The sequence below is a fragment of the Anomaloglossus baeobatrachus genome, chromosome 1, assembly GCF_048569485.1.
Source record: "Anomaloglossus baeobatrachus isolate aAnoBae1 chromosome 1, aAnoBae1.hap1, whole genome shotgun sequence".
NCBI lineage: Eukaryota > Metazoa > Chordata > Amphibia > Anura > Aromobatidae > Anomaloglossus > Anomaloglossus baeobatrachus.
Genome location: NC_134353.1, coordinates 635,715,255 through 635,742,069, shown reverse-complemented (window position 1 = coordinate 635,742,069; position 26,815 = coordinate 635,715,255). Strand labels below are relative to the sequence as shown.

The 26,815-nt window shown below is 47.7% G+C and overlaps 1 protein-coding gene across 1 annotated transcript in view; it reads left to right on the top strand.

Annotated features, from left to right (window-relative positions):
- The window catches only part of OXA1L (OXA1L mitochondrial inner membrane insertase), a 51,119-nt gene extending 30,883 nt beyond the window's left edge, over positions 1 to 20,236 (top strand). Inside the window, exons 9-10 of the mRNA XM_075319472.1 lie at positions 19,790 to 19,870; positions 19,994 to 20,236. Coding sequence (XP_075175587.1) covers positions 19,790 to 19,870; positions 19,994 to 20,100 — 188 coding nt within the window. The 3' untranslated portion in view covers positions 20,101 to 20,236. The remainder of the gene's footprint in view (positions 1 to 19,789; positions 19,871 to 19,993) is intronic.
- The last annotated feature ends 6,579 nt before the right edge of the window (positions 20,237 to 26,815 follow it).

Genomic DNA, 26,815 nt, shown 5'->3' with positions numbered 1-26,815 from the left:
TGGCAGTGACAGTGGACTCACCTGAGTGATGTCACCGCTGATCGCGCGGCTCACTTCAGTCACAGCCTGAACCTCACAGCGGTGAAGCCGTGACGTCACTGCCACAACACACACGTTTTTGCGGGTCCCGCAACTGTGACGTCAGAGGTTCACCCAAGTTCATTCTGATCGTGCGGCTCTGTCTGCACTCACAGCGGACAGTCATGTTCTATAGTGCTCTCTGTGACAGGACAGGAATGTAGCAGAGCTGAATCGCCGTGGGACCTCGTTTGGATTACGTTGGACCAGCAGGGATGTTTAGGGGGTTAATAAAGTGGTGAAAAAGAGGGCCTTTTGTATTTTATTCCAAATAAGGGATTTTTGGGGTGTTGGTGTTTTATTTTTTTTTAACTTACAGATTAGTGATGGGGCGGGATCTCATGAACGACTGCCATCACTAATCTAGGACTTAGTGTTAGCTATGGGCTGCTATTAACTCCTTATAACCCCGATTGCCACCGCAACAGGGAAATCGGGAAGAGCTGAGGGTTTTTTTGTTAACAAGTTTGAAGGGTTAAATGTTTATCAGCAATTTTTCATTTTTCCAGCAAAAGTTACCAAACCAATTTTTTTAGGGACCACATCACATTTGAAATGATTTTGAGAGCCCTGGCTGACAGAAAATGCCTATTGACACCATTCAAAAAACTGAACTCCTCAAAGTGCTCAAAATAATATGCAAGATATTTATTAAGTTTTTCGATGCTTACCCGTCGGTTAACCTTATATAACCATGATCCTTTTTTTTTTTCCCTACTGTTATACCAACTTAGACCTCCCCATTTTAACTTGCAAAATCAATAAAAACAATTGAATCACAGGAACTAAAGCAATGTAGAAGGAAAAAATTAAAATGTTACCTTTTCCCATAAAAATATTTCTTTAGCCCATTAAGTTTTTTATTTTATAACTGTAGTTGTTATTAATATTTATAAAGTTTAACAATCATTTTAAACAAAGTGTAATCACGTAGTATGTTGTACATAGATTGGTACGTAGATTGCATTGAAACTTAGCTAAATGGCCATGAGACCTTCTAGTGGCCCCTGAACAAACTGAATATCAGGACAGCAATAACAATTTGAAGATCCAAAAAGCTGTCTGAGAGATGCTCCCCCAGCCAAATAGGTCCAAACCCAATCCACTTAACCTATACAGAGTAGCTTTTAGAACCAACTAGCTGTAGTACCTGGTGTTGCCCAGGATAGTAACCAAGACTCTGCCGGTCTCCCTCTGTCCTGCTCTCCCTCTCTTGGTCTCTCTCACAAAATAGAAGCAGAGTTGTGATTGGTTGCTATAGGCCACCTTTCAAATATCCTGGCTAACTCAAAACAGCCAGTATATTACGTCACACATCTGAACAGTAAGTAAGCAATTTTTTTGGGTGAATAACTGTAAGTGCTGGGTTAAAATTTACCCACAAAACATAGTCTATGATGATCCCTGAGTCAATTGAGGTTTCTGTGCAAAATTTTATGATTGTAAATGCAACGGTGTGGATTCCTTCAGCGGAGTTACACCAACACTCACACGCGCACTCTCACACGCGCACTCTCACACGCGCACTCTCACACGCGCACTCTCACACGCGCACTCTCACACGCGCACTCTCACACGCGCACTCTCACACGCGCACTCTCACGCGCGCACACACACGCGCGCACACACACACGCGCTCACGCACAGCTTTATATATTACATTTTTACACCAATATAGACACACACACAGGATCTGAGATTGTAAGCAAGCAGTCAGACACGCTTTCACGCAGGGTGGGGACGCTGTCTGAATGCAACCAATCAGAGACACTCTGAATTCTTGTGGGTGGGGACAGCAGTGCATATGTATGAAGGATAATGAGCGGTCCTGGAAGTAGTTTTGCAGCAGTGCAGGAGACTGGTATGTATAATGCACCTGCTTTTCCCTTTTTTCTTCATTTTTCCTTTATTTTTTAGTTGCCAGATCCGCCTTGGGTACTTTTGAACCCACGCAGATCTGGACTTTTACAGTCCAGGTCCGCCAATCACTTCAGTGTTGTCTCATGAAAAGATAAATATTTACAACATATATACACCAGGATAAGGGGACATATCAGGATTTTTTCATTTAGTTGTGAAAAAATTGGAATTTTGGCAAAAAAAAATGTAAAACATTTTTGCATTTTTCAATCTTACGATTTTTATGTGTAAACCAGTCAGTGATGTTGTACAAAATAATCAATAAATAACATTTCCGATATGTCTACTTTATATCTCGTTCATTTTTCAAGCATCATTTTATTAGGATGTTAAAGGTTTAGCAGCAATTTCTCATTTCTTCGGCGCTCCATTGGGAGACCCAGACGATTGGGTGTATAGCACTGCCCTCCGGAGGCCACACAAAGCAATTACACTAAAAAGTGTAAGGCCCCTCCCCTTCTGGCTATACACCCCCAGTGGGATCACTGGCTCACCAGTTTTCTGCTTTGTGCGAAGGAGGTCAGACATCCATGCATAAGCTCCACTGTTTAGTCAGCAGTAGCTGCTGACTATATCGGATGGAAGAAAAGAGGGCCCATACTAGGGCCCCCAGCATGCTCCCTTCTCACCCCACTTGCGGTTTGTAAGGTTGAGGTACCTATTGCTGGTACGGAGGCTGGAGCCCACATGCTGTTTTCCTTCCCCATCCCCCTGAGGGGCTCTGAGGAAGTGGGATCTTTCCGGCCACCAAGCCCTGAGGCCGGGCTCCATCCACAGACCCATAGAACCTGCTGGATGTGGAGCGGGAGTGCCGTTCAGGGACAAGGCCCTGCAACTTTCAGGTACTCTGTGTCCCCGTATGGCAGGCCACACACACTCCAGGCTTGCTGGGTGTGCTAGTGCGCCGGGGACTGTAGCGCTGTGCGCTGGGCTTATAGTCCCTGCAGATTACTGGGGGACTTTACGTGTGGGGACCGCCGCGCCGCTCTCCTCTGGACGCCGGCAGCCATTCCGGCACGCAGAGCGGGAAAACGGAGACAAGCGCTGAGCTGCAGGCAGTAGGAGTCATCACAGTACTCTCTGTATGATGATGCAGACGTAGCTGTTCAGGACTCTGATCCTGAGACCGCTCTCAATCCGGATACACCGGATGGTGACGCTATAGTGAATAATCTTATAGCGTCCATCAATGGAAGGTTGGGTATTTCTCCCTCAACTCATCCACTGGAGGGGTCAGCTTCACAGCAGAAGAAATCCCTATTTCGGTATCTCAAGCGTATATTGAGTACTTTTCTGGTCACTCTGACTCCAGAGAAGCAGTCCAGGAACACCACGCTTATCCCGATAAGCGTTTTCTCCAACCGTATTGAGGATACGCGTTGTCTCTTCCCCCCTGACGTGCTCAAGCGCTCCAAGGGTGGATCCCCCAATCTCCAGGCTTGCGGCTAGATCTATAGTTGCAGTGGAAGATGGGACTTCACTTAAAGATGCCATTGACAGACAGCCCTCTGGTTGCAATCTGTCTATGAAGCTATCGGCGGGTCGGTTGCCCCGGCATTCGCAGCCATAGAGGCACTCCAAGCTATTTCAGCTAGTATTGCGCAGAGGGACGCGGTCACATGTACATCTTGGCCGCAGTAGCGTCCTTCACCTCGCAATGTCGGCATTGCGACTCAAGCTGTTTATGCTGTCCTGGACTCTACGAGCCGTACGTCAGTGGCGTCCGCCAACTCCGTGTTGTTACGCTCCTAGTGTTAAGGGATTGGAGCAGATGCTGCTTCCACAAAAGTGCTTAACCAGATTGCCTTTATCTGGTGACAGACTGTTTCGTGAGCGGTTGGATTAAATCATTCAACTGTCCAAGGGTACGGATTCTTCCTTACCCCAGCTATCAAACAAGACCCATCAGGAGAAGGGACAGTCGAGGTTTCGGTCCTTCCCAGGCTCGGGCACGTCCCAATTGCCCTCGTCCAACAGGACTCAAAAGGCTCAGAGGGGCGCAGGTTCCTGGCGAGCTCAATCGCGCCCGGAGAAGGCAGCCGGAGGAACCGCTACCAAGGCGGTTTCCTCATGACTTTCAGCCCTCTCTCTCCGCGTCCGCGGTCGGTGGCAGACTCCCCCGCTTTAGCGACATTTAACTGCCACAGGTCAATGGCCGGTGGGTGAGAGACAGTTTGTCGCAAAAACTTCCTCACCGGCCGAGCCGAGGCTCTTCTGCAGGCAGTAGGAGTCGTAATCCCGGTTCCTCCTCAGGAACAAGAGACACTTTTTACTCCGATCTGGTCGGGGTGACAAAATAGGACGACTCCTTCCGTTCCGTTCTGGACCTTAAACTGCTCAACAAGCACGTGAAAACCAGGCGGTTCCGGATGGAATCCCTCCGCTCCGTCATTGCCTCAATGTCTCAAGGAGATTTCCTAGCATCAATAGACATCAGGATGCTTATCTCCACGTGCCGATTGCTCCAGAGCACCGGCGTTTGCTACGATTCGTTATTGAAGACGAGCATCTTCGGTTCGTAGCCCTACCCTTCGGTCTGGCGACAGCCCCACGGGTTTTCACCAAGTTCATGGAAGCAGTGGGACCACTCCCGCACTCTCAGGGTCACCCTGTGATCCCTTACTTAGACCATCTACCTGTCAAGGCACTCTTTTAAGAGGCATGCCAACACAGCCTGAACATGGCGCTGGAGACTTCCCAGAGTTTCGGGTGGGTCTTCAACTTTTCAAAGTTAAACCCAATCGCTGGCATATCTTAGCTTGGGGTTTCACACTCTCTCAGCGATGGTGAAGCTTCCACTGGACAAACAGCGGTCACTACAGACGGGGGTGCAGTCTCTCCTTCAAGGAGACACCTCATCCAGAGGCAGTCCCTTTCACGCAGTTTCATCTGCGTCCACTTCAATAGAACATTCTTCGCTAATGGGAGGGGAAGTCGATGTCCCTACACAGGAACGTCCCCCTTTCTCAGACGTTCAAGGACTCTCTTCAGAGGAGTCCACTCTTCAGATCAATTGTCTGGAGCTCTGGGCAGTGTATATTGCCCTGCAAGACTTCCTGCAGTGGCTGGAAGGCAAACAGATCCGAATTCAGTCGGACAATCCACAGCGGTGGCATACATCAACCACCAAGGCGGACTATGCAGTCGGCGAGCCTCCAGGAAGTCCGCCGGATTCTGCTAGGGGTGGAAGACAGAGCATACACCATATCCGCAGTTCACATCCCGGGCGTAGAAAACTGGGAAGCAGACTTCCTCAGTCACCAGGGCGTGGACGCAGGAGAATGGTCTCTGCACCCGGACGGGTTTCACGAATCGGCACAACAGCAAGGTCCCGGTTTTTCATGACGATCAAAGAGCTCTGGCGACAGGCATCTCACGGTCGGTCAACCGTGGGCACTACCAGACCGGCCAGACTTACTGTCCCAAGGGCCGTTTTTCCATCTGAATTCTACGGCCCTGAACCTACTGTGTGGCCATTGCGTCCTAGATCCTAGTGTCCTCAGGATTATCCCAAGGGGTCGTTGCCACCATGAGACAGGCTATGACGCCCACGTCTGCTAAGATCTACCACGGAAGTGGAAGATTTTCTTTTACTGGTGCTCTGTACAAGGAGTGTCCCCCTGGCCATTGGGCATTGCCTACTTTTCTTTCCTTCCTGCAATCTGGGTTGGAAAAGGGCTTGTCGCTCGGCTCCCTTAAAGGGCAAGTCTCGGCGCTATTGGTGTTTTTTCAGAAGCGTCTAGCACGACGTCCGCAGGTACGCACGTTCCTGCAGGGGGTTTGTCATATCGTCCCCCCGTACGAGCGGCCGTTAGATCCATGGGATCTGAACAGGGTACTAGTTGCTCTCCAGAAGCCGCCTTTCGAGTCTCTGACGGATGTTTCACTCTCTCGACTATCACGGAAAGTGGCCTTTCTGGTAGCGATCACGTCTCTTCGGAGAGTGTCTGAGCTAGCAGCGCTGTCATCCAAGGCTCCCTTCCTGGTGGTCCACCAGGACAAGGTAGTGCTGCGCCCCATTCAGGAGTTTCTCCCTAAGGTAGTATCCTCGTTTCATATTAATCAGGATATCTCCTTACCTTCCTTTTGTCCTCATCCGGTTCACCGGTATGAAAAGGATTTACATTTGTTAGATTCGGTGAGAGCACTCAGAATCTACATTTCCCGCACGGCGCCCCTGCGCCGCTCTGATGCACTCTTTGTCCTTGTCGCTGGTAAGCGCAAAGGGTCGCAGGCTTCCAAAGCCACCCTGGCTCGATGGATCAAAGAACCAATTCTTGAAGCCTACCGTTCTGCTGGGCTTCCGGTTCCATCAGGGCTGAAGGCCCATTCTACCAGAGCCGTGGGTGCGTCCTGGGCATTACGACACCAGGCTACGGCTCAACAGGTGTGCCAGGCAGCTACCTGGTCGAGTCTGCACACTTTCACCAAACATTATCAGGTGCATACCTATGCTTCGGCGGACGCCAGCCTAGGTAGAAGAGCCCTGCAGGCGGCAGTTGCCTCCCCGTAGGGGAGGGCTGTCTTTGCAGCTCTAACATGAGGTATTTCTTTACCCACCCAGGGACAGCTTTTGGACGTCCCAATCGTCTGGGTCTCCCAATGGAGCGCCGAAGAAGAAGGGAATTTTGTTACTTACCGTAAATTCCTTTTCTTCTAGCTCCTATTGGGAGACCCAGCACCCGCCCTGTTGTCCTTCGGGATTTTTGGTTGTTTTTCGGGTACACATGTTGTTCATGTTGAATGGTTTTCAGTTCTCCGACGTATCTTCGGAGTGAATTTGTTTAAACCAGTTATTGGCTTTCCTCCTTCTTGCTTTTGCACTAAAACTGGTGAGCCAGTGATCCCACTGGGGGTGTATAGCCAGAAGGGGAGGGGCCTTACACTTTTTAGTGTAATTGCTTTGTGTGGCCTCCGGAGGGCAGTGCTATACACCCAATCGTCTGGGTCTCCCAATAGGAGCTAGAAGAAAAGGAATTTACGGTAAGTAACAAAATTCCCTTCTTTTTTTAAAGAAATGTGCAAAACCTTTTTCTTTAGGGACCTATTTAGATTTAAATGCCCTTTGAGGGGCCTATATATTGGAAACTCAGTTCCTTCTTAGCGTGGATACCCCACACGAGGTTAGAAAATGGTTTAGACAAACGGCAGGGCTCGAAAGGGAAGGAGTACCATGTGAATTTTGGAACACAAATTTATTACTGCTTGGCCACATGGCAGGGCTGAGTAGGAGGGAGCACTATTTGGTTTTTGGAGCACAAGTTTTCCTAAAATAGGGTCGACATGTGTTTTCAGTCGAACCCTCCCCCATGTCTCCATTCACAGATGACGAACCAATGGGGGCTCGTTTTGTAGGGGATAAGTTACTGTTTTTAATAACATTATGGGCTATAGAACATTTTCTGATCGCTTTCTGTATAAGGCCGAAATCATCTTTTAGTGATGTACGCTGAGCACTTATGTCGGGGTTTCCCTGTAAATCTCCGAAATTGTGATTCCAACGAAACCCTGAATGGAACCATTTACAAGGAAACATTGACCGCTAGGCAGAGATTACAGGATGCCTATTCCGATTTTTCAGAGGTAGAATGAACAAATAGACAGTACTACAAGAGCCGTTCTTATTTTTCCTTATGCATGGTTCACTGTGTGGCATTAGTGTTAAATGGCTTTAGTCTGCGGCTCGGTGCAATTACAGCGATATCTGATTTATATTGCTTTTTATATTCTACTTATATTACACAATAAAAATGCTTTTTCATAAAAAATTGTTCTTCCGTCACAATATTCTGAGAGCTGTAAAATTTTGTATATTTTTGTTGAACAGAGCTGTATGAGGGCTTACGGTATTTTTTGGGGCACCTAACGGTTTTTGATCACTTTTTATTCGTTTTTTTCAGATGCAAAATGAGCAAAAGCTAGCAATTCAGTGATTACTTTATTTTTTCTTTGACATTCACTGTGACTGATACATTTTTCTGGTCAGTATGATCACAATGATAGCAGATTTATATAGTTTATAGTTTTTGTGTGTCCGTACAATGGGAAAAAAGACATTCTTGGCATGGGTTTTATTTATTTTACCACAGAAAAAGCAAAATAGATTATCAGCTCACCGATCAGATGTTCCACCAGTCTCTGTGATGGTACTGCGCAAGGAGAGGCTAGGCAACCTTGAAAGTCCAAAGAAAAGGAGAGGAAATCCAGCGCAGACCTCAGAAGATTAAAAGGTCCATGTTTATTGGTATTCCATTAAAATTATGAAACTCCGGTATACAGTATATGGAACATGATTAAGACAGATAGTCGAAACCCGTAATCCCATGCTACTGCTGTGCGAATAATTTCTGTGACATCTATTGCTGAATACCGGATTTACATAACTTTAAGAGAATACCAATAAACATAGACCTTTTAATCTTCTGAGATCTGCGCTGGATTTCCTTATTTATTTTACGGTATTTGCTATATGGAATAAATAAAATAACCGTTTTATAGACCGGTCGTTCCGTATTACCAATTATGTGTATATTTCTGTATTTTTGGTTTAACACAAAAGTTGAATTTTTTAGTGGCGATACTGCTTTTCATGATTTTTGTGCACTTTCTTTGTGGGTTGTTGTTTTTTTTGTGTGGTTTTTTTTTTACTTCGTCCCACTGTGGCACATGAATTTGTGCCACTTTGATCACTGGTCTAATGTACTGTAGTAGTCCTGTACTGCTGCACAAGACCTGTCAGTGTCGCATCAACTGTACCTTTTAGACTCTGCTCATAACAGGATCTTACAGTCCACCGTATCCTGGGGTCATCAGATGACCTTAGGGTACCATGACAGTGATCGGCACCCGCAATGAGTTGATCCTATCAAAGGGAGGCTTTTAACCCCCATTTAATCTCTTGGATGCCGCTGTTTCGATTTAAATCAGTATTTAAGGGGTTAATCTGTACCGATCGTTCCAAAATCGGTCAGAATTGGTGTCAGCTGTCATATACAGATGTTACCAACAGGAATTTTGTGGTGGCGCTATTCACATATTCCTCAGCACTGTTAAAAAGCGGCCCTGAGGAATATAGCTCCTGCACGACCACCGTTAAAAGGCGTACTGGCAGTCGTTAAGAGTGGGTCCATGGCTCTCTGAAAAGTAGCTGGGACCACCAGGATGAGGAAATGGCATATTTTTGAACTGATGTAAAACACTAGGCAGCACAACAGCAATTTCTTGGTTTGACTTTTCTGCAAGAAAAATTTGCCATTAACCCTTACACAAATCTTGGGTAGAGCTATAAGCTGCTCCACCCAGTCTATGAATTAGGTAATCAATGTGTGAGGCATAGGGTAACTGTCAAAATGAGATATAGCGTTAATTTTACAAAAATCTATACAAAATCTTATTTCATCTTTCTTTTCCCAACCATCGCTGCAAGTGAAAACCAAGGTCTTTTTGACAATTCAATGACACCTCATCTCAGCATTTCCTTATTCGATAAGCTTTCTGTCTAATTAGAGCATGATTCTCAGTATTTATTTCATGACAAAAAAACAGACACGTGGCCTGGCTGACTACCAAAAATGTGAACTTGACCTAATAAGATTTCTCAAGTCAAAATGTTGCTCCTTAGATAACTTGGGATTCAAGATTACATCTGACCACTTTGCAGAATTGTTTAAGAATTTGTACATTTCTTCAGACATATCTTGTGAAGACTCTGAAACAATAGTACAAGCGATGTTAGCGATGTTACTTTCTGTATGCCCCTTTTGTCTCAAACTATCATTTCAATACATTAACATGATAGACCTTACTTCTTGTTTTTTCTATCTTGAGGTTCAATTTCAAAGTGTACAGGTCCAGATTGTCTGATAGCAAGAGCCCTCCAAGGTTATCTCACCATCAATTTCTTTTCACTGCTAGAATGTAAGAGGAGGACCTTTTTCCCTTCTTGAATTTATTTTCTCTTTTGAAGAGAAGTAATTTTTTTGTTTCTCCATGAACACAAGTACAGTGGAACCTTGGTTTACGAGAACAATCCGTTCTGGGAGTGTGCTTGTAAACCAAGTTACTCGCCTAGCAAAGCAAAATTTCCCATAGGAAATGATGCAAGCTCAGACAATTCGTTCCACAACTTGTTAAATGTCCCATCCTGATGCCCTATTGTGCTATTCCACACATGCGCACACACACACATTATGCTTACCTTACCTTCTGTTCCATCGCCGCCCTCCCGGTTTTTGTAGTTCACCAGTACAGGATATGTATCGGGTAACCATCGCGACTGATGCTGGAGCTTCCGCCGCCAGAGTGCTGACGTTAAAGGCAGGAGATGCTTGCCTCTGATTGGCCAGCGCGCTGCCTTTGAGTAGCGGCTGACAGCCGAAGTTCCTCCGTTGCTATGGTTACCCGATACACATCCTGTAGCGGCAAGCTACAAGAATCGGGAGGCCGGCGATGGAATGGAATGGAAGGTAAGGTGAGCATAATGTGTGTGTGTGTGTGTGTGTGTTTGTGTTTGTGCAGACTGCAAGAGCGGGTCAGAGCACGGTGGAAGTACGGAACCAGAAGTGTGTGTGGTATTTGCTCGTACAGCAAAGCTTGCTCATAAACTGAGTTACAAATTTACAGCAAGCTTTGCTCGTATAGCGAAATACTCGCACACCAAGTTACTCGTAAACCGAGGTTCCACTGTAATAGGTGGTTTGGGTAATTTTATCTTATGAGTTACTAAATCCTCCTTAACAAGGCTTAGTTTAGTCCCTGAATCCAGCAAACCATCCATAGAATGTCCATTAATTAGAACTGGCCGGATAAAGTCACTGGAAGAACAGAATGATGTAGATGTTGGACCCTCATTGTTCTTCCTTGGACAAATTTAGCCACAGGGCCTCTCTCATGACAGATATAACACATTGTCACTTCTGCCTATTTTCAATGGAGTCCTGATGTCTTGACTTCTCCCTTCAAAAAATATTTTTGATGGTCTTGATGTTCTGTTTAAATCTCTCTTTTTACAAGGAGAAAGTCGTCTGCTAAAGAATCTTCTTCAATGGATTTAGTGTCTGGTTACATCCATTTCATATATACGTTTTGCAGGCTGGGAAAGACATCTTTTGGATTAATATTTGAGTTCTCTGAACCGCTGTCTGTATGTGTCTTCACCAATGTTGTATTGCTTTAAGATAATCTCTTTAACCAAATCATAGTTATTAGTATCCTGTATATTCATGTGGCTATATACAGGCTGGGCATGTCCAGTAAGATATGACACCAATCTCACCACCCACTGCTCCTTAGGCCACTGACAGGTGCTTGCAATCCTCTCGAATGTAGTTAAACATGCTTCAATATCTTGTGGAGTTAGTCTGGTCATGCGAGGGTCTTTCCAAGGGAACACAGTTCCAGGTGGAGATGTTTGCTGTTCCTGTTTGAGGCCTCATTCACACACCAGTATTTTTGATCAGTATTTCATCAGTATTTGTATGCCAAAACCAGGACTGACTCCAAAACACACAACAGATGTCTCTTTGAATTATAGTTTTTATCTGTGAATTCCACTCGTGACTTTGTTATACAAACGCTGATGCAAAAATACTGACGTGTGATTGAGGCCTTAAGGCCCCTTTACACACTGCAACATCGCTAACGACATCGCTGTAACGTCACCGGTTTTGTGACGTAATAGCGACCTCTCCAGCGACATTGCAGTGTGTGAAACGCATCAGCGACCTGGCCCCCGCTGTGAGGTCGCTGATCGCTACAAATCTTTCAGGATCATTTTTTGGTCCTTTGTTTCCCGCTGTGCAGCATGCATCGGTGTGTTTGACACCGTTACGACGACTTTGTTAGCTACTTCCCTTTCAAATAGCTGCTTTGACACGTCCCCAATGACTAGCTAGGCCGTTCTGCAGGTCCGGGATCGCTAGAAAGTCTCTAAACGCTGCTGCGTCGTTGGCCAGGTATGCCTGTTTGACGACTCACCAGAGACTTTGTAGCGATCCCAGCCAGGTTGGGATCGCTAGAAAATCTGTGTGTAAAGGGGCCTTTTAGTGTCTGGAACAATTCCCTCCAGCGTTCATCCTGGATTCTTCTACTTGTCTTCAGTCAGCTTGGACCTCCAGTAGATCCAGCTATTTCACCAGGTCAGCAATGCTCGCAGGTAAAGCCTTTTCAGATGGTTCAGCTGCACTTGGAAAGTCACTCCCTGCATCTCTGCCTCATCATCTTTTGTGCGGTTTCTTTAACTCTAGGTCTGGCACCTTGACTTTCCATACCTTTTGAGCTTATTTGCAGCAGTTTGCTTTTCGGTTAAGGTTTCTTATGTTTTAATATGTCAGGAACATGTCTTGTACATAACGCCATATATTTGTTTTAAACGTGAATACTTTAAGCAATACTCAAGCTATCCCACTTCTCACACTATATGTGAAGCATGGGATTATCAATATTAGTCTCTTTTAGATGCAAATAGTTCCAAAGGAGTCAATTGTAAGCAGTCCATATTTTGTTCAACATCAACCTCCTTAATCAGGCTGAGGTAGAATCACATACCATGATCACAAACAAAACCTCACAACTTTCCACCCTGATCGCTGTTTGAGACCTTTTATGCTCCTGAAAACTCCCACACTATATAACATATAACACTAGATGGCTCCTGGCCGGTCTCTTATAAGGACAGAGCCGACACACCTTGCTGCAACAAGACAATGCAGAGAAGTGAATTTGTTACCAAGAAACACTTATTTAAGGGGACTCTGTCAGCAGGTTTATGCTGAGTAATCTGAAGACCGCATGCTGTAAGAGTTAAAACAGAATTCATCCCTGCGTCTTTTATCACAAAGTTTTTTTTTTGTTTATCTGCTATGTTAGTTTTACCCCTTAACCACCTGCTACAGCGCCGCTTTTTAACGGTGCTCAGGACTAAGGGTATAGTGCCCCTAGTGTCGGAAAATCTCTGAGGTATCAGCTACCAGGGATACTAGTGAACATGTCCTTGTTCTCAGTATAACATCTTGCTCCTCAGCACAACTCAATGTCAGGTGCTAGTGGTGTCTGTGGTGCAACGCTTCTGGCACTGCTTTTTTGTTTCTCCTAATAATGTAAATCACATTGCAGATGGAGCAAACGTTGGTCTCTTACATTATTATCTCGTTATTGCTCATTCTAATGTTTTATTCATGTTTTTGGGTTTTTTAACACTTACATTGAAGGGGTCTATGCGCTGATAACTGTTAGATCAACATAGGCTGCTGCCAGGACCCCAACTAATAATAAGACTGGTTGATTAATTCTCCCATTTCTTTGTCGCTCCATTGGGAGACCCAGACAATTGGGTGTATAGCTTCTGCCTCCGGAGGCCACACAAAGTATTACACTTAAAAGTGTAAAGCCCCTCCCCTTCTGCCTATACACCCCCCGTGCATCACGGGCTCCTCAGTTTTTATGCTTTGTGCGAAGGAGGCATACATCCACGCATAGCTCCACATCTTAGTCAGCAGCAGCTGCTGACTATGTCGGATGGAAGAAAAGAGGGCCCATAACAGGGCCCCCAGCATGCTCCCTTCTCACCCCACTCTGGTCGGCGGTGTTGTTAAGGTTGAGGTACCCATTGCGTGTACATAGGCAGGAGCCACATGCTGTTTTCCTTCCCCATCCCTTAAGGGCTCTGGGTGAAGTGGGATCCTAATCGGTCTCCAGGCACTGGGACCGTGCTCCCTCCGCAGCCCCTGGGGAATCTGCTGGACAGGAGCCGGGTATCGTCAGGGACAAGGCCCTGCTACTGTGAGGTACTCTGTGTCCCCTGGTGGGACCGCGCATGGAGCGCTTGTGCCATACACACTGCAGCACTGCTGGGTGTGTTAGTGCGCCGGGGACTACCGCGCCGACCGCGCTTATTTGCCGGCCGCGCTTATAACTTTAGTCCCCGGCTTTTGTGGCCTAGTATCGCATACTCCCGCCCCCAGGCCTGCCAGTCAGGGGAAGGGCGGGACGCTTCACAGGACGTCAGCGCTGAGGGCTGGAGCATACTTTGTATCCTCCTCCCCCCTCACTGAGCACCGTGGGGCACCAGATTCCCGCACTTTCTAGGGCACGCCCACGGCCCCCTTCTCCCCACAGAACGCCGGCAGCCATTCCTGTCAGCACTTCTGACGCTGGAGAGGAGAGACAACACGGCTCTGGGAGGCCCAGGCAGGGAATCTGGTGATCACACAACCGCTTTGAGCGGTCGGTAAGCAGCACCTGAGGTGCTGGCCCCACTGAGTGCCGAAGTGTACATATATATATATGCTTATATGCTATACATTTACACTGTACGGTCGCACTGTTGATTTTTGGCTATATACCCTCCTGGATTGTACTCAGAGGAGACAACAGCATGTCGTCCGCAAAAAGCAAGGGTGCCAAAGCACAGGCTTACTTGGCAACCTGTACCTCATGTGCGGCTATACTACCGGCAGGTTCCACCGACCCTCATTGTGTGCAATGCTCGGCCCCTGTGGCACTTACTCAGCCGGAGCCTCTGCTACTGGTGGCCCAGGTGAAACCACCTGCTACCACTGTCCAGGTGACAGGGACGGAGTTTGCAGTATTTGCTGACAAACTGTCTGAGAGTATGGATAAATGGTCTGCTAAGATACTAGAAGCCTTGCAGTCCAGACCGATGACTCAGGCCCCGGGCACTGTTGAATCATTGACCCCAGGCCCCCCTCAGTTGGAGCAGCAAAGTGCTCCTGGGGTGACCCATAGGTCCCAGGGTGAGGTCTCTGACACGGACCGCAGTCCCAGGCCACCTAAGCGGGCTCGCTGGGAAATTCCCTCGACTTCATCACACTGTTCAGGGTCTCAGCAGGAGGACTCTCTGGATGATGAAGCGGAGGTAGCAGATCAGGATTCTGATCCTGAGGCCGCTCTCAACCTAGATACACCTGAAGGTGACGCCATAGTGAATGACCTTATAGCGACCATCAATCAGGTGTTGGATATTTCTCCCCCAGCTCCTCCAATTGAGGAGTCAGCTTCTCAGCAGGAGAAATTCCGTTTCAGGTTTTCCAAGCGTACATTGAGTACGTTTCTGGATCACTCTGACTTCAGAGAGGCAGTCCAGAAACACCGAGCTTGTCCAGATAAGCGTTTTTCCAAGCGCCTTAAGGATACACGTTATCCCTTCCCCCCTGACGTTGTCAAGGGCTGGGCTCAGTGTCCCAAGGTGGATCCTCCAGTCTCCAGACTGGCGGCTAGATCCATAGTTGCAGTGGAAGATGGGGCTTCACTCAAAGATGCCACTGACAGACAGATGGAGCTCTGGTTGAAATCCATCTATGAAGCTATCGGCGCGTCTTTTGCTCCAGCATTCGCTGCCGTATGGGCACTCCAAGCTATCTCAGCTTGTCACGCGCAGATTAATGCAGTCACACGTACGTCTGCTCCGCAAGTGGTGTCCTTAACCTCTCAGGCGTCGGCGTTGCGTCCTACGCCATTAATGCTGTCCTGGACTCTGCGAGCCGTACGGCAGTAGCATCCGCCAATTCGGTGGCAGTACGCAGGGCCATGTGGCTACGTGAATGGAAGGCAGACTCTGCTTCCAAAAAGTTCTTAACCGGTTTGCCATTTTCTGGCGACCGCCTGTTTGGTGAGCGATTGGATGAAATCATTAAACAATCCAAGGGAAAGGACTCATCCTTACCCCAGTCCAAACCAAACAGACCTCAACAACGGAAGGTACAATCGAGGTTTCGGTCCTTTCGGTCCGCGGGCAGGTCTCAATTCTCCTCGTCCAAAAGGCAACAGAAGGATCAGAGGAACTCCGATTCATGGCGGTCTAAGTCACGTCCTAAAAAGACCGCCGGAGGAACCGCTCCCAAAGCGGCCTCCTCATGACTTTCGGCCTCCTCACACCGCATCCTCGGTCGGTGGCAGGCTTTCCTGCTTTTGCGACGCCTGGCTGCCACAGGTAAAAGACCGTTGGGTGAGAGACATTCTGTCTCACGGTTACAGGATAGAGTTCAGCTCTCGTCCTCCGACTCGATTCTTCAGAACATCTCCGCCCCCCGAGCGAGCCGATGCTCTTCTTCAGGCGGTGTGCACTCTGAAGGCAGAAGGAGTGGTGATCCCTGTTCCTTTTCAGCAACAGGGTCACGGTTTTTACTCCAACTTGTTTGTGGTGCCGAAAAAGGATGGATCCTTCCGTCCTGTTCTGGACCTAAAACTGCTCAACAAACACGTAAAAACCAGGAGGTTCCGGATGGAATCGCTCCGCTCCGTCATCGCCTCAATGTCCCAAGGAGATGTCCTAGCATCAATCGACATCAAAGATGCTTATCTCCACGTACCGATTGCACCAGAGCATCAGCGCTTCCTGCGTTTCGCCATAGGGGACGAACACCTTCAGTTCGTGGCACTGCCTTTCGGCCTGGCGACAGCCCCACGGGTCTTCACCAAGGTCATGGCAACAGTAGTAGCAGTTCTGCACTCTCAGGGACACTCGGTGATCCCTTACTTAGACGATCTGCTTGTCAAGGCACCCTCTCAAGTGGCATGCCAACACAGCCTGAACATTGCTCTGGAGACTCTCCAGAGTTTCGGGTGGATCATCAATTTTCCAAAGTCAAATCTGACACCGGCCCAATCACTGACATATCTTGGCATGGAGTTTCATACTCTCTCAGCGATAGTGAAGCTTCCGCTGGACAAACAGCGTTCACTACAGACAGGGGTGCAATCTCTCCTTCAAGGTCAGTCACACCCCCTGAGGCGCCTCATGCACTTCCTAGGGAAGATGGTAGCAGCAATGGAGGCAGTTCCTTTTGCGCAGTTTCATCTGCGTCCACTTCAATGGGACATTCTCCGCAAATGGGACAGGAAGTCGACGTCCCTCGACAGGAACGTCTCCCTTTCTCGGGCAGCCAAGGCTTCCCTTCAGTGGTGGCTTCTTCCCACTTCTCTGTCGAAGGGGAAATCCTTCCTACCCCCATCCTGGGCTGTGGTCACGATGGACGCGAGTCTGTCAGGGTGGGGAGCGGTCTTTCTCCACCACAGGGCTCAGGGTACTTGGACTCAGCCAGAGTCCTCCCTTCAGATCAATGTTCTGGAGATAAGGGCAGTGTATCTAGCCCTAAAGGCGTTCCAGCCGTGGCTGGAAGGCAAGCAGATCCGAATTCAGTCGGACAACTCCACAGCGGTGGCATACATCAACCACCAAGGCGGAACACGCAGTCGGCAAGCCTTCCAGGAAGTCCGGCGGATTCTGCTATGGGTGGAAGCCACAGCCTCCACCATATCCGCAGTTCACATCCCGGGCGTAGAAAACTGGGAAGCAGACTTTCTCAGTCGCCAGGGCATGGACGCAGGGGAATGGTCCCTTCACCCGGACGTGTTTCAAGAGATCTGTTGCCGCTGGGGGATGCCGGACGTCGACCTAATGACGTCCCGGCACAACAACAAGGTCCCGACATTCATGGCACGGTCTCAAGATCACAGAGCTCTGGCGGCAGACGCCTTAGTTCAGGATTGGTCGCAGTTTCAACTCCCTTATGTGTTTCCTCCTCTGGCACTGTTGCCCAGAGTGTTACGCAAGATCAGGTCCGACTGCCGCCGCGCCATCCTCGTCGCTCCAGACTGGCCGAGGAGGTCGTGGTATCCGGATCTGTGGCATCTCACGGTGGGCCAACCGTGGGCACTACCAGACCGACCAGACTTGCTGTCTCAAGGGCCGTTTTTCCATCTGAATTCTGCGGCCCTCAACCTGACTGTGTGGCCATTGAGTCCTGGATCCTAGCGTCTTCAGGGTTATCTCAAGAGGTCATTGCCACTATGAGACAGGCTAGGAAACCAACGTCCGCCAAGATCTACCACAGGACGTGGAGGATCTTCTTATCTTGGTGCTCTGATCAGGGTTTTTCTCCCTGGCCATTTGCCTTGCCCACCTTTCTTTCCTTCCTTCAATCCGGATTGGAAAAAGGTTTGTCGCTCGGCTCCCTTAAGGGACAAGTCTCAGCGCTCTCTGTGTTTTTTCAGAAGCGCCTAGCCAGACTTCCACAGGTACGCACGTTCCTGCAGGGGGTTTGTCACATAGTCCCTCCTTACAAGCGGCCGTTAGAACCCTGGGATCTGAACAGGGTGCTGATGGCTCTTCAGAGACCACCTTTCGAGCCAATGAAGGATATTTCTCTCTCACGCCTTTCGCAGAAAGTGGTCTTCCTAGTAGCAGTCACATCACTTCGGAGAGTGTCTGAGCTAGCAGCGCTGTCATGCAAAGCCCCTTTCCTGGTTTTTCACCAGGACAAGGTGGTTCTGCGTCCGGTTCCGGAATTGCTCCCTAAGGTGGTATCCCCCTTTCATCTCAATCAGGATATCTCCTTACCCTCTTTTTGTCCTCATCCAGTTCACCAATGTGAAAGGGATTTGCACTTGTTAGATCTGGTGAGAGCACTCAGACTCTACATTTCTCGTACGGCGCCCCTGCGCCGCTCGGATGCACTCTTTGTCCTTGTCGCTGGCCAGCGTAAAGGGTCACAGGCTTCCAAATCAACCCTGGCTCGGTGGATCAAGGAACCAATTCTCGAAGCTTACCGATCTTCTGGGCTTCCGGTTCCCTCAGGGCTGAAGGCCCATTCTACCAGAGCCGTGGGTGCGTCCTGGGCTTTGCGGCACCAGGCTACGGCGCAGCAGGTGTGTCAGGCAGCTACCTGGTCGAGCCTGCACACTTTCACGAAACACTATCAGGTGCATACCTACGCTTCGGCAGATGCTAGCCTAGGTAGGCGAGTCCTTCAGGCGGCGGTTGCCCACCTGTAGGAAGGGGCCGTTTTACGGTTCTATTACGAGGTTTTATTTTACCCACCCAGGGACTGCTTTTGGACGTCCCAATTGTCTGGGTCTCCCAATGGAGCGACAAAGAAGAAGGGAATTTTGTTTACTTACCGTAAATTTTTTTTCTTCTAGCTCCAATTGGGAGACCCAGCACCCGCCCCTGTTCCCTTCGGGCTGTTGTTATTTGTGTACACATGTTGTTCATGTTGAATGGTTTCAGTTCTCCGAAATTCCTTCGGATTGAATTTACTTTAGACCAATTTATAAGTTTTCCTCCTTCTTGCTTTTGCACCAAAACTGAGGAGCCCGTGATGCACGGGGGGTGTATAGGCAGAAGGGGAGGGCTTTACACTTTTAAGTGTAATACTTTGTGTGGCCTCCGGAGGCAGAAGCTATACACCCAATTGTCTGGGTCTCCCAATTGGAGCTAGAAGAAAAGGAATTTACGGTAAGTAAACAAAATTCCCTTCTTTTCCTGGTCGTACCTGCTACCTGTCCACTTACTTCAAGTTCAGGGCACTGAAGACCTCGATAGGCAAAAAGACTGCTTTCAACTGTATTGGCACTAAACACTTCGAATGGTCAGCACGATGGTTGAGTGGTTAACACTGCAACCTTGCAACGCTGGGGTCCTGGGTTCAAATCCCACCAAGGACAATATCTGCAAGGAGGTTGTATGTTCTCCCCGTGTTTGCGTGGACCTCCTCCGAGTTCTCCAGTTTCCTCCCACACTCCAAAGCTCCAAAGACATACTGACAGGTAATGCAGATTGTGAGCCCCAATGGGGAAAGAGACAATGTCTGTAAAGTGCTGCATAATTATGGTGCCATGTAAGAAAAGCATAATAATAAAGGAACAGCAGGGCACATGCATGGGCCACAGCGCACTATACAGGGATGTTATCATTCACATATCTGTGTTTGAGAGAGTTGGAAGGAAGTCGGCAAATGAATTTCTCTGTGATCTTCTCCACTCTGTTTTACAGGTTGGAAGAACGCACAGCTAGCTCAGCAACTGGATGAAAGAGAACACAAAATAAAACATCATCTGGACATTGCAGCCAAAGGTTAGTGAGCTACTGATACTACATGTACAGGTGTAATATTGTATTTATGGTGGAATTGGATGCCCCTAATATTATTAGGATGATTTGGGGAAAGTCTCATTAACGATACCTTTACTTTTACAGGGCCACTGCGACAAACCTTTGCCCAAAATCCTTTGCAGCAACGTGAGAAGACACCTGTATCCCCAAGGAAAACAAAAACTAAACCATGGCAAGACACGATTGGATAAATCACAAACCTGTGTACCCAGCTATGAACTGAATAAGCTCTGCCAGGCTCATGTGGCATAAAGTTAACTTTCCCAGGACGCTACAAATAATGACCAAGTAGATCCCGAATCAATAAAGAGTGGATCCTATTTAAAATCTAAGAGTAACATTGTATCATTGGATGTCTGGACACGAAATATGACACTTCTATGATATCATTGTACTAATATGAATTCAACAAGCTATCCTGCTGCTAATAGGATATCGCCTATATCTGCACATTCCTTTTCTCCCCATGCAGTAAAATGAAAGTTTGTTGCTTTGCCCTTTGTGCTCTTTTAATATATATTTTTGGAAATATTTTATTATATCTTTTCATGGGACAACCCTGAAGATATGACACTTTGATATAATGTAAAATAGTCAGTGTCCAGGTTGTATAACAGTGTAAATTTGGTGCCCTCTAAATAACTCAACACAGTCATTAATGTCTAAACCACTAGCAACAAAAGTGAGTACACCCCATAAGTCAAAATGACTGAATTGTGCCCAATTAGCTATTTTCCCTCCTCATTATGTGACTCATTAGTGTTACAAGGTTTCAGGTGTGACTAACGAGCAGGTGTGTTAAATTTGGTGTTATCACTCACACGCTCTCTGTGACGCATGGAGTAGAATATGTCCGTATACAACGCATCACACACGCAATCAGACCAATGGACATCTGACACAGTACCAAAAAACACCACAAAAGGGGGAAACACTAAGGTCACGATACAACGGAGAACGGAGGTCCGTGCCACTAGGGAAAGGGGGCACCTCCTGCACTAACCTCAAGCTGACTCCTGAGCTCCCTAGCGTCCCTATACAGGTTCTTACAACCTGTCAGCGCAAACAGTATACCTGGCTCCCTCAGCTGGCCCTAAACTCACCCTGTCTAATGAGTAGGCCAACGAGTACACTAGACTCGTCACTCAACTAATGACACAGACGGAGAGAAAAGACAGAATAAACAGAAGGATACAAAATACCAAACTTCACCGTAGCAGACGGACTCAAAAGTTGCAGGTGGATGGGCACAGGAGAATACCTCAGCAGCTCCTTCCACCAGGCTGGCCAAAGTAGAAATGGATTCTAACACCAGCTGGGAAAGCTCCCGTTTTTAACCTAAATGGGCATGGGCCCAAAGCAACAACAGCTGACTTGCCCTGCTCAGAGCTGCTTTCAAGAAAACTGAAATTAACTCCTATAACACCAAAGGAAAGGAAACCTTGCTTAAATGAGATTAGATGGGGATGGAAGGCTCCAGTCCTAAAGGCCACGTCACACTAAGCAACATCGCTAGCAACATCGCTGCTAAGGAACAACTTTTGTGACGTAGCAGCGATGTTGCTAGCCATGTTGCTGTGTGTGACATCCAGCAACAACCTGGCCCCTGCTGTGAGGTCGTTGGTTGTTGCTGAATGTCCTGGGCCATTTTTTAGTTGTTGCTCTCTTTCTGTGAAGCACACATCGCTGTGTGTGACAGCGACAGAGCAACAACTAAATGTGCAGGCAGCAGGAGCCGGCTTCTGCGGACGCTGATAACCACAGTAAATATCGGGTAACCAAGAAGCCCTTACCTTGGTTACCCGATGTTTACCTTCGTTACCAGTGTCCGCCGCTCTCAGCTGTCAGTGCCGGCTCCCTGCTCTCTGCACACGTAGCCACAGTACACATCGGGTAATTAACCCAATGTGTACTGTGGCTAGGAGTGCAGAGAACAGGAGCCGGCACTAACAGCTGAGAGCGGCGGACGCTGGTAACGAAGGTAAATATCGGGTAACCAAGGTAAGGGTTTCTTGGTTACCCGATGTTTACTGTGGTTACCAGCATCCGCAGAAGCCGGCTCCTGCTGCCTGCACACGTACACAGTACACATCGGGTAATTAACCCGATGTATACTGTGGCTAGGTGTGCAGGGAGCCAGCGCTAAGCGGTGTGCGCTGCTAACCAAGGTAAATATCGGGTTGGTTACCCGATATTTACCTCAGTTACCAAGCGCAGCATCGCTTCCACGCAGCGCTGGGGGATGGTCACTGGTTGCTGGTGAGATCTGCCTGTGTGACAAGCTCACCAGCAACCCGTGTAGCGACGCTCCAGCGATCCCTGCCAGGTCAGGTTGCTGGTGGGATCGCTGGAGCGTCGTTTAGTGTGACATCTCACCAGCGAGCTCCTAGCAACTTACCAGCGATCTCTATCAGGTTGTATCGTTGTTGGGATCGCTGGTAAGTTGTTTAGTGTGACTGGGCCTTTAGGCTGTCATTAGTCTCAAAACAGCAGGGAGACAACCGGGACACTCTCATACTTTTCATTGGAAGTTCAACATGGCAAAGAATTGAGTGCTGTCAGCATTGTTGCAGAGATTAAAGGGATGGGGGGTCAGCCTGTTAGTGCACAGACTATTTGCTGCACATGACATCAAAATTGGTCTTAATGGCTGTCGTCTCAGAAAGCAGCCTTTTCTAAAGATGATGCACAAAAAAGCCTGCAACAGTTTGCAGAAGATAATCAAACTAAGGACATTGATTACCGGAACCATGTTCTGTGGTCTGATGAGACCAAAATAAACGTCTCTGGTTCAGATGGTGTCAAGCGTATGTGGTGGCAACCAGTTGAGGAGTACGAAGACAAATGTGTCTTGCCTACAGTCAAGCATGGTGAGGGAAGTGTCATTTTGGGGCTGCATGCACCAAATTTACACTTTTATACAAGCTGTACACTGACTACTTTACATTGTATCAAAGTGTTATATCGTCAGTGTTGTCCCATGAAAATATATATATAATCCTGACAAAAAATGTAAGGGATGTACTCACTTTTGTGATATACTGTGTATGTACACAGTATGTACATATCTCATCATCAACTACAGCTTTGAGTGTGAGACTACCTTTAGATTATAGACAATAATCTAGGCTATTTTATACATAAATCTGATTTGCAACAGTGTAGGATATGTTTTAGGTATGCAGATTCTTGTCATGTCACTGCATTGTTACTGTTTTGATCCTAAATGTATTCTATTAGTATTTTGTAAATCTTTGGCTTTCAACACTGCCTGAATCCTTCAGGGCATGCTCTCAATTAGTCAAGCATGTCTCGACTGAAATCTGATCCCATATTCACAGCTGTTTCTTCAACTCTACCCACAAGTGGAATACTACAGTGCTGGCCAAAAGTATTGGCACCCCTGCAATTCTGTGAGATAGTACTCAGTTTCTTCTTGAAAATGATTGCAATCACAAATTCTTTGGTATTATTATCTTCATTTATTTGCTTGCAATGAAAAAACACAAAAGAGAATGAATCAAAAATCAAATCATTGATCATTTCACACAAAACTCCAAAAATGGGCCAGACAAAAGTATTGGCACCCTTAGCCTAATACTTTGTTGCACAACCTTTAGCCAAAATAACTGCAAACAACCGCTTCCGGTAACCATCTTACAATGCTCTGCTGGAATTTTAGACCATTCTTCTTTGGCAAACTGCTCCAGGTCCCTGAGATTTGAAGGATGTCTTCTCCACACTGCCATTTTGAGATCTCTCCACAGGTGTTCTATGGGATTTCGGTCTAGACTCATTGCTGGCCACTTTAGTAGTCTCCAGTGCTTTCTATCAAGCCATTTTCTATTGCTTTTTGAAGTGTGTTTTGGGTCATTATCCTGCTGGAAGACCCGTGACCTCTGAGGAAGACCCAGCTTTCTCACACTGGGCCCTACATTATGCTGCAAAATTTGTTGGTAGTCTTCAGACTTCATAATGCCATGCACACGGTCAAGCAGTCCAATGCCAGAGGCAGCAAAGCAACCCCAAAACATCAGGGAACCTCTGCCATGTTTGACTGTAGGGACTGTGTTCTTTTCTTTGAATGCCTTTTTTTTTTTCCTGTAAACTCTGTTGATGGCTTTTCCCAAAAAGCTCTACTTTTGTCTCATCTGACCAGAGAACATTCTTCCAAAACGTTTTAGGCTTTCTCAGGTAAGTTTTGGCAAACTCCAGCCTGGCTTTTTTATGTCTCGGGGTAAGAAGTGGGGTCTTCCTGGGTATCCTACCATACAGTCCCTTTTCATTCAGATGCCGACGGATAGTACGGGTTGACACTGTTGTACCCTCGGACTGCAGGGCAGCTTGAACTTGTTTGGATGTTAGTCGAGGTTCTGTATCCACCATCCGCACAATCTTGCGTTGAAATCTCTCGTCAATTTTTCTTTTCCTTCCACATCTAGGGAGGTTAGCCACAGTGCCATGGGCTTTAAACTTCTTGATGACATTGCACACCGTAGACACAGGAACTTTCAGGTCTTTGGAGATGGACTTGTAGCCTTGAGATTGTTCATGCTTCCTCACAATTTGGATTCTCAAGTCCTCAGACAGTTCTTTGGTCGTCTTTCTTTTCTCCATGCTCAATGTGGTACACACAAGGACACAGGACAGAGGTTGAGTCAACTTTAATCCATGTCAACTCGCTACAAGTGTGATTTAGTTATTGCCAACACCTGTTAGGTGCCACAGGTAAGTTACAGGTGCTGTTAATTACACAAATTAGAGAAGCATCACATGAGTTTTCAAACCGTGCAAATACTTTTGTCCACCGTCTTTTTTTATGTTTGGTGTGGAATTACCGTATTTTTCGCTTTATAAGACGCACCTGATTATAAGACGCACCTAGGTTTTGGAGGAGGAAAATTAAAAAAAAAAATTGAGCCAAATAGTGTGCTAGAATATTTTAATAAAATTAAAATAACATTATTTTAACAATTTAGACTCAACAGGAGTCAATAGCAGCATTGTTGTATTATGGGGGACCTGTGGATGACGCACTATTATGGGGGACATGTGGATGACGCACTATTATGGGGGACCTGTGGATGACGCACTGCTATGGGGGACCTGTGGATGACTCACTGCTATGGGCGACCTGTGGATGACGCACTATTATGGGGGACATGTGGATGACTCACTATTATGGGGGACATGTGGATGACGCACTGCTATGGGGAACCTGTGGATGACACTGCTGTGGGGGATCTGTGGATAACGCACTGCTATGGGGGACCTGTGGATGGCGCACTATTATGGGGGACATGTGGATGACTCACTATTATGGGGGACATGTGGATGACTCACTATTATGGGGGACATGTGGATGACGCACTGCTATGGGGAACCTGTGGATGACACTGCTGTGGGGGATCTGTGGATAACGCACTGCTATGGGGGACCTGTGGATGGCGCACTATTATGGGGGACATGTGGATGACTCACTATTATGAGGGACCTGTGGATGACACTGCTGTGGGGGATCTGTGGATAACGCACTGCTATGGGGGACCTGTGGATGGCGCACTATTATGGGGGACATGTGGATTACTCACTATTATGGGGGACATGTGGATGACGCACTGCTATGGGGAACCTGTGGATGACACTGCTGTGGGGGACCTGTGGATGGCGCACTATTATGGGGGACATGTGGATGACTCACTATTATGAGGGACCTGTGGATGACACTGCTGTGGGGGATCTGTGGATAACGCACTGCTATGGGGGACCTGTGGATGGCGCACTAATATGGGGGACATGTGGATGACTCACTATTATGGGGGACATGTGGATGACGCACTGCTATGGGGAACCTGTGGATGACACTGCTATGGGGGACCTGTGGATGGCGCACTATTATGGGGGACATGTGGATGATGCACTATTATGGGGGACCTGTGAATGACGCACTGCTATGGGGGACCTGTGGATGACGCACTGCTATGGGGGACCTGTGGATGACGCACTATTATGGGGGACATGTGGATGACGCACTATTATGGGGGACCTGTGGATGACGCACTATTATGGGGACCTGTGGATGATGCACTGTTATGTGGGATCCGTGGATGACACGGCTATGGGGGACCTGCATGATGCACTTTTATGGGGATCTGGGACTACCACCCCCCTCATCCTTAGGAATACACCCATGTACTGTATACCATACATGGCTGTATTCTGAAAGATGAGGGGGGTGGTAGTCACATTAACACTTTGGCCACTACATTAGTCCCTCCCTGGAGTGTTTACAATAAAGGACTACAGCCCCCATCATCCTTCAGAATACACCGATTGATACAGTATATTCTGAAGGCTGATGATGGGGGTTGTGTTCCCCTTCAGTGTTTTTTGCTCACCTATTAGGATCCTTCGTTCAACTGACAACACTTTGTCAGGCTCAGATCACTGATTGGTGGAGGCAGCTCTGCAGAAGTTGTCTCCACCAATCAGCATCCAGCCCTAGCGAGGAGAGGGAGAATCGTTCTTCTCTCTCTCCTCTTTCTTATGATAGTCTCCGTCTGCTGCGGAGATCTAAAATGGAGCCCGCGCATGCGCAGATCGCGATCTTCGAGAGCCGCGATCTCTATCTGCGCCTGCGTAGCCTCCGACGCGATGGACTTCAGGAAAATGGCTACGGAAGGCAGCGCATGCGCAGATGGAGATCTCGCTTCTCTGAGGTCTCCATCTGCGCCTGCGTCACCTCCGCCATTTTCCGGAAGTCGCGTTGGAGGCAGCGCAGGCGCAGATAAAGATTTCGGCTATCCCCCGCCACCGCAGCGATTGCCGGGGGATCCATGGCGGCCGCCACCGCAGCCGATTGCCGGGGGATCCATGGCGGCCGCCACCGCAGCCGATTGCCGCGGG